General features: G+C 46.8%; 1 protein-coding gene across 1 annotated transcript in view; it reads right to left on the bottom strand.

Moving 5' to 3' along the window:
- Positions 1–3,251, bottom strand: part of RHBDL3 (rhomboid like 3) — a 163,596-nt gene extending 160,345 nt beyond the window's left edge. Inside the window, exon 1 of the mRNA XM_070735999.1 lies at positions 3,048–3,251. Within this exon, the coding sequence (XP_070592100.1) occupies positions 3,048–3,179 (132 nt within the window). The 5' untranslated portion in view covers positions 3,180–3,251. The remainder of the gene's footprint in view (positions 1–3,047) is intronic.
- Between the last annotated feature and the right edge of the window lie 5,011 nt (positions 3,252–8,262).

An 8,262-nucleotide genomic window follows, 5' to 3' on the forward strand; every position in this document is an offset into this window, starting at 1 on the left:
GATGAGTGGAATGACCTGTAGCTCAGGCATACCTGTTGGGGGGAGGGAAGTGATAAAAATGATCAAATCATGACACGAACCTCCTTCGTTTCTATACTGACCTCAGAACACAAGTATGAAAGAGTGAGGTTTGCGTCACGATATCACTGCACACATCATAGCGGTGTGCATCTATGGCTTGCAGTGAAATCGATGCAATTATATTGGGAATTCCCTAATGGAACAGTTCTCAATCTATGGTCTGCAGACCCTTGGTGGGAGGAGGGGATGCAATATCATCACAGGGGATGTTATGATTTAAATCTTGACTTAAGTCTTGGGGTTACATGGCCATGGCTTATGTCCACAAAAGGTATTTAAAAGGGGTCCACGGTAAAGAAAAGGTGAAGAACTAAAAGAATTCTAAAAAATTCAGGACTTGCTTTGGACGTCGTTCCGTATAATTCTGCATCATGTTACATATTAATGTTCTCATGTCATCCCCCAGAGTAAGTTAAGGGAAGGACAGTGAAGATGTTCATCCATCGTGTTCAAAGAGGACCTTGACATCTAATAGGTTGTGGCCTGTCCACAATGTTTCTGCAGGTGGCTGTTAAGGTCATTTGGACATGAAATGTTTTGCCAGATGTTGGGCAGACACATCTGTGTGGGCACCATTATAGCAGCATTTGCAGCTCTGGCTTTGAGGAATGCTCGCTCCTCTTCGGCTATGATTCCCTTATCATAGGATAAGGACAGTAATGGAGTATACAACAAGACACAGTCATTCAGCCAGAGAGGCACAATGGCAATGTGTGATAAACCTGCAGCAATTATCCAGCACTGATTTAGGAAGTAACTCTGATTTATCAGGGTTTACACATGACATTAAAGTATGCATGTTTTAACCCTGCTTTGTTAAATAAATCATTATGGTTGGGTTCACATATCAGATCCCTCCAGAACCAAACCAAATTATGAATCTTCATGATGAATGAAGCCAACCAAGTCTACGGAGAGGGGCAGTATACAAATCTAATAAATAATAAAATAATAATAATAATAATAATAATCCACCTTTCTGGTTTTCTATGAAATCTCTCTAAACCAGTGTTTCCAAACCTTGGCAACTTGAAGATATCTGGACTTCAACTCCCAGAATTCTGGGACTTGAAGTCCAAATATCTTCAAGTTGCCAAGGTTGGGAAACACTGCTCTAAGCAAGCAATTTAAGGAACCTGTTTGGTCCTCCAAACAACTCTGCAAGACAAGTAGCTGAGCCTAAGAGATGGGATGGGCAAAGATCATCCATCCTGTTATGCAGCTCAGGAGGAGCCATGAGTGAAGCCCAAATGGCCCCAGTGTATGGAGATGTGTTGACATTCTGTTCTTTTTTTATTGCAATTGCTCATTCAATTTTAACTCAGCTGCTGAGTTATAACCACCATTTACATGTATATATATATATACAGTATGTACTTAAAAAGAACTGATAAAGAAATAAAGAAATACTGATATAGATCTATTTCAAGCTATTTAGCTCTCATCAGCTAGCCATACCCTTCTAGGATTTGAACTTGGGCTGCTTGCCTTGTTAGGCAGTGCTTTTATCCTACAAGTCACAGAAAAACATGGCTCAGCGATAAGGGAAGAGAACCTGTGGCTTAGAGGGTAAAAACACTGCTTAATAAGGCAAGCAGCCCAAGTATGAATCCTAGAAGGGTATGTCTTCTTGATGAGAGCTAAATAGCTTGAAATAGATCTATACTAGTCTCCTTTTATTTCTTTATTAGTACTTTGTAAGTTTGAAAATATGGTTTATAGCTTGCATGGCCCCTGGACTGGAGCTCAAAGGCAAGAGGAAGCAGTATCCTCCTTTCCATATTTGAGTATACCAGGTGACTCAACAGAAAAAACATAGGTGTATGTGTGCCTGTGTGTATATACACTACTCAAAAAAATTAAGGGAACACTTAAACAACACAATATAACTCCAAGAAAACCAAACTTCTGTGAAATCAAACTGTCCACTTAGGAAGCAACACTGATTGACAATCAATTTCACATGCTGTTGGCACATTCAACTTTGTACAGAACAAAGTATTCAATGAGAATATTTCATTCATTCAGATCTAGGGTGTGTCCTTTGAGTGTTCCCTTTATTTTTTTGAGCAGTATATATATGATAGTTCTGTTTTAAGGTGTGTGTGTGTGTGTGTGTGTGTGTGTGTGTTAGATTTGTTCTATATGGTTGTTTTATATTTATTTGTGAGCCACCCTGAATCTTTGAAGAAGGGCGGCATACAAATCTAATAAATTGAATTGAATTGAATTGAACTGAATTGAATATGTATGTATGTATGTATGCATGTATGTATGTATGTATGTATGTATGCATGCATGTATGTATACACAGAGAGAGAGAGAGAGAGAATCTATTTTCCTATGGCCCAGATGGGTATTCCCCAACCAATAAATCTTCAGCAATTCAATGTTGACAGGTAGCTCTGAAGACCACACATCCAGAAGTTGCCTGGTTTGAGAAACACTTAGCTGCCTATTTTAGGCTTTTTGTTAGTAACAAGCATTTGAGAAGACACACTCCATTTTTTTAAAAAAGCGCTTCTTAAGCCTCATAATTAAAACCAAGAAATCCATCTGTCTTTTTAAAACTAGCTCTTCCTAAACTGATGCCTCCGGTTGTAAAAGGACTTCGACTTCCCTAATCCCCAAGGATGGCTGTTGCGCTGTTCAACATCTTCAGAAGAACCGGGTCGAGAAATATGCTTTCATCAGAGGGGAAACTCCACTGGCCGTTATATTTATCATTCGGTGTCCCAGAGATTTAAAAAGGGAGGGGAGGGAAGAAATCCCTCCACCCCGGTTAAAAAAGCTCTGGTCCCGCAGACCCTTTCCCTCCTTTCGCAGGGAAATCCCCAAAGATTCTTCCGGACTTTCTCTCGTTCTTTTTAAAAAAAGAAATCAACCTGGAAGTTTCCACTCTGGGATTGCCACCGTTTCCTTTCCCAGAGCCCACGGAGGGGCGAGCGACCCCCACGGACACTTACGTCCTCCGCGGCGCCGGGTAAGCCCTCCTCCTCCGCGCTCTCCAACACCTCGATGGCTTCTGCCTCGGAGCAGGCGGCCACGGCGGGGGAAGGCTTGGCAGCTCGCGCCGGCTCCGGCAAGCCGTCTCCCATCCTGGGCAGCGGGGCAAGACGAGGCCTCTCAGCCGCCGGATTCCCCTTCTCCTCCCCTTCCCTCTCGAGGGGGGAGGCCGAGAAAAGGGACGGGGCGCGCCCAACTTTCAAAGCCGCCTCCGCAACGCGCGGCTGTCCCGGCGCCCTGCTTCCATCGCCGCTTCGCAGCCCCGGGGCGGAGGCGAGGTCGCCTTCAGGAACTGTAACCCTGCGGGGCGAGAGGCGCGGCGCGATCGGGCTCCCCCGCGGGCATGATCGGGCTGGCTCGGCGCTGATCCGGGGAAGGGGTCCGTAGACTTTATATATATACTGTATATACGAGGCTCCCTTTAATATCTATCTATCTACAGCAGGGAGACTAGTCCAAACTTTTGTCACTCGGTCAGCAGCGTCCCCTCCACTCCCAGCAGATGAAGCCTTCAAAGCACCTTCGGGCAGGGAGTCCGCGCCGTCGCCTCCGCCGCTTTAGTCTCTCCGCAACACGCGGGGAAAGGAGCCCCGCTCTTCTTCCGCGGCGTCCCCGGAGCCATCGCCGCTTTCATCCCTCCCCTTTTTCTGTCCGGGAAGAAGCGGGGGACGCAGTTCCTTCCCAAGATCGGCGGGACGCCTCTCACCCCCCTCCCCGATCCCCCACTTCTTGCACCCTGCAAGAGATTTCCTGGGATCCCGGGATTTAAGCCCGCCCGCCTAGAGTTGCCAATCCTTCTCCCGGCCGAGAAAAAGCTGCTGCTGCTGCTGCTGCTGTTGCCGCGGTTTTACAAGCGCTGCAGAGGCGCGCAACTTTCCGTTCGGCTGTCCCTCAGATGGCGGCGGGATCGGGAACCCTCCGCTTTTTTTAGGATGCCGCCGCGGCCGGATTCCCCTCTCCGGCTGCTAGGCAGCCCGAGTTGAAGCGAGGGTGCGCAAGCGGTGAGAAGAGCTCCGGCTCCTTCTCTCCTTTCTCTTCTCCGGTGACCTTGCAAAAAAAAAAAAAAGAGGTCTCCTTCCCAGATACTCCCGGCGTTGTTCAGCTCGGCAATCTCGACCTCCTCACGATGAGCCGGTAACTGTGCGACCATCTCGGGACGTTGCCGGCTGTTGCCATAAGTCCAGCTTTAGCGGGAAGACGAAGCAGCCGGCGATGGTTTCCAGTCTCGACAAGGGGGGGAAAAACAACAACGACCCACTCGCAGCCGGGACGAAGCAGGCAGCAAAGGCAACGAACGAGGCAGCGAAGAAGCCGCGCTCCGAGCCGGCTGTGGCTCTCGGCAGCACGTGGGTTGCCCGGGTTGGCATCCCTCAAAGCCCGAGGGGGGCGCTTAGAGCGAGCGAGCCAGCCAAGCGCGCCCTCGCCGCCGGCACCGGCCGCACGAACGCCGTTTGCTGCATTGCTTCGCCGCCGCCGGCGGGATTTTTTCCCTCAGGGCGAACCCAAGGCGGAGGATTCCCTCAGAATCCTCCCTCAGAATCGGTTGCCTTCAGAATCTGAGGGGACGGAATTGAGACGGGACGGGACCCGACGCGCCCTTCCTTGGCCGCCGGCCCAGCAGCCTCCCGTCTCTCTTCCCTCAGAAACTGCGCACTAAAAGCCGGGCGGGGGAAGGGGGAGAGAAGGCGAGTGATTTATTGTGAGGAAGTTTATTAATCGGCCGCCACGATCCACCTCCGCCCCTCCCCCCCACCACACACGCGCAGCGAGGACACCCGAACTGGGAGTCCCGATTACTTTCGAGAAAGCGCGGGATCTTGATTAGCATAGCACCGCCCCCTTGTTTACATAGGGAGAATGACGCGTTGCGGAGCGCACGTGGTCAATGCGCCAGCGGTGGATAGTCCTGAGCGAGCGAGCCGGCGGATGGGCGAGGGGGGGGAGCTTTCCTTCGGAAATCCTCGGGCTGCAGGTGGTGGCGGCGGAGGGAGGGGGAGAGGAAGGCTCCACCCACCAAGAGTAATCCCGAGGGCTCGGCTTTTTTTTTCCCCTTCGGTAATCTCCGTCGTTCCTTTGTAATCAATGCAAATGAGGCTTTCCCTCAGAATTGGGGACCTTGAAGGACCGGCCTGTCTTCCTTCTCTGCTGTCGCTGCCCGGGAAAGCTATAAAGGGACGGATGGAATCCACCACCGTCTTTATGAGCCAACCGATGCCCAGGGAACCTTAGGCCCTTGATCAGTGTTCCCTCTAATTTGGGGGGGGGGGGGGCGGAGGAAAAGTATAGTGTCTGAGCGGCAGTCCCTTCGGGACTGGGCGGCACAGAAATAATAAATAAATAAACAAACAAACAAACAAATAAAACACCCACCCTGTTTTGCCTCAGAGAATTTCAAAATAAAATACTGTACTGTGTGTCTATAAGAGTGAGCTCATAATAGGGCAACTCTATCAATATCAAAATGCCACTTAAATAGTTGAGCTAGTTTCAAACTAGATTTTTATTTTCTTTCTCTCTTCCTTACTCCCATTCTTTTTCTTTTCCTTCCTCTCTTTTTTCTATCTGTTTCTCTCTCTTCCTCTCTCTCTCCTTCCCTCTCACTCTTTCCCTCTCGGCTTCTGGGCAGGTTTGGAAAACTCTGAGTTGATGATGATTTTTAAGTGAGCGATTGCTCACTGCTCAGCTTAGAGGGAACTATGCCCTTGATCCACCTGCAGTTGTTTCTCAATAGAAGATTAGCCTTGCTAAAGGGCAGGAAGAATCAGAGCCTTATATAATATGGGACAAATTCTACAACTGGTTAGAAAAAAGAAACAATATGTGAAACTAAATTACATGCAAATAGAAAGAATAATCAAAAACTGAAGCAATAAAGTGAACGGAACACAATAATATAAATAATAGACAAGTATGGTATACAAAAAATGGAAATGTTGTAAAGGCATAAGTATTTGATATAGGATATAAAGCTCTAAAAACAACTTCTGATAAAGATAGGGGATGTATAGAACCCCTTTTTTATGTTCTATGTTTGTTTTGTCTTTTGTACTGTCATGCAAAAATTTTAATTACATTAAAAAAAAAAGATTAGCCTTTGCTTCGTCTTGGTATCAGCAGATCCTATAAAGGTGCTATAGACTAGACGCAGTGTTTCCCAACCTTGGCAACTTGAAGATATCTGGACTTCAACTCCCAGAATTCCCCAGCCAGCATTCACTGGCTGGGGAATTCTGGGAGTTGAAGTCCAGATATCTTCAAGTTGCCAAGGTTGGGAAACACTGGACTAGAGCAGTGATAGCGAACCTTTTTTTCATCTGGTGCCGAAAGAGCGTGCATGCGTGCTATCACACATGCGTAAGTGCCCAAACCCATAATTCAATGCCTGGGGAAGGCGAAAACAGCTTCCCCTGCCTTCTGGAGACCCCTCTGAAAGCCGGAAATGGCCTGTTTCCCAACTTCTGGTGGGACCAGTAGGCTCATGTTTTGCCCTCCCCAGGCTCCAAAGGCTTCCCTGGAGCCAGGAGAGGGTAAAAATGCCCTCCCCCATCCCCCTGGAGGCTCTCTGGAAGCCAAAAACACCCTTCCAGAGCCTCTTTGTGAGCCAAAAATCAGCTGGTTGGCACACATATGCACATTGGAGCTGAGCTAGGGCAAAGGCTCGTGTGCCAGCAGATATGGCTCCACGTGCCACCTCTGGCACCCATGCCATAGGTTCACCATCACTGGACTAGAGCTCTGCTGGCTGGAGAATTCTGGGAGTTGAAGTCTTCCAGACTTAAAATTGGCATTTAGCAATAGCATTTAGATTTATATACCTCTTCACAGTGCTTTACAGCCCAGCCCTCTCTAAGTGATTTACGGAATCAGCCTATTGCTCCCAACAATCTGGATCCTCATTTTACCCAGTTGGCAGTTAGCTGAAGTAGCCTGCAGTGCTACAATGCTGCATCACTGCACCACCCCGGCTCTTATTTGCCAAGGATGGAGACCCCTGCTATAGAGATTCACTTAACAACCAGAAGATTCAGCACTAACATGTGCTTCATTCCTGGCTTTCTGACAAATAGAAGGGGAATGTAGATTCTGGTTTCAGTTTAACTCGGTTTACTTTTTAAAATCTTAAATCTATGTAGTTTTAATATTTTAATTATAAAGATGCTATAAAGAAACAGCTGGCTGACTGCAGGCAGTCTTTAATACAGGTAGTGCTCGCTTACAACCACAGCTGAGCCACAGTTTTCAATGTTAGTAACAACTACACTTAATAAGTGTAGCAAAAAAGGCCTTAAAATGGGGCCAAATTCACTTAACAATTTCTTGCTTAGCCACATAAATTTCATGCTCAATTATGGTTGTAAATTGAGGACCACCTATGCTGCAATTTCCTGATCTCGTGTTAATGCAAAATTTACATATATAGATAGTCTCCTTGGAGAAGTTGGTGGTAGAAAAAATAGCAATATAATGTTCCTCTTCTTTTGTAAAGTCAGTCTGTGTCTTCTGTCTATCTGTCTCTTTCTCTCCCCCTCCCTCTCCTTCCCCCTCCCTCTTTCCACACACACATTCTGATTTATCTCTGCCTTGCTTCACACAGGAAAACAGATGGCAAAGTGCTATTAAAGTGTGTGTATGTTTCCACCTTCAGGCTTATCACTTCATAGTATAATTCCAAGTTTGCATTAAACATCTGCCTCTTAGTAATTTGTTTCTTTTTTTTAATATCAATTATTACCTTGCTATTAATTTTGGTACCAACCATTAAAGTCCATTTAACACCTGAATGATAATATTTCTGGGCTGAATTAAATTTCCGCTGTATGATTCAGCATCTGCCGTTGCCCAAGTGAAGAAGGGAAAGCTCAACTACTGCTTGGGAACCAAAAGGATGGGCTTTACCCCACACACATACACACACACACCAATAAATGTTTCCATAAGAACCCTCCAAAGGATGCTGATGTATTTTTCCCCTCCTGAGAATATTTGAATAGCCCTCCCAAATCAGAACTCTGACTCTATAATATCATCACTTAACCCCCAAATCTTTACCCTTAGACTATCCACTGTTGACCTCTCCCGATTCCTAAGAGGTCAGTAAGGGGTGTGCATAAGGGCACCAGCGTGCCTTCCGTCCCCTGTGCTAATGTTTCTTTTTAAATTTTTTACTAGTATCAT

Source organism: Erythrolamprus reginae, chromosome 2, assembly GCF_031021105.1.
Source record: "Erythrolamprus reginae isolate rEryReg1 chromosome 2, rEryReg1.hap1, whole genome shotgun sequence".
Taxonomy (NCBI): domain Eukaryota; kingdom Metazoa; phylum Chordata; class Lepidosauria; order Squamata; family Dipsadidae; genus Erythrolamprus; species Erythrolamprus reginae.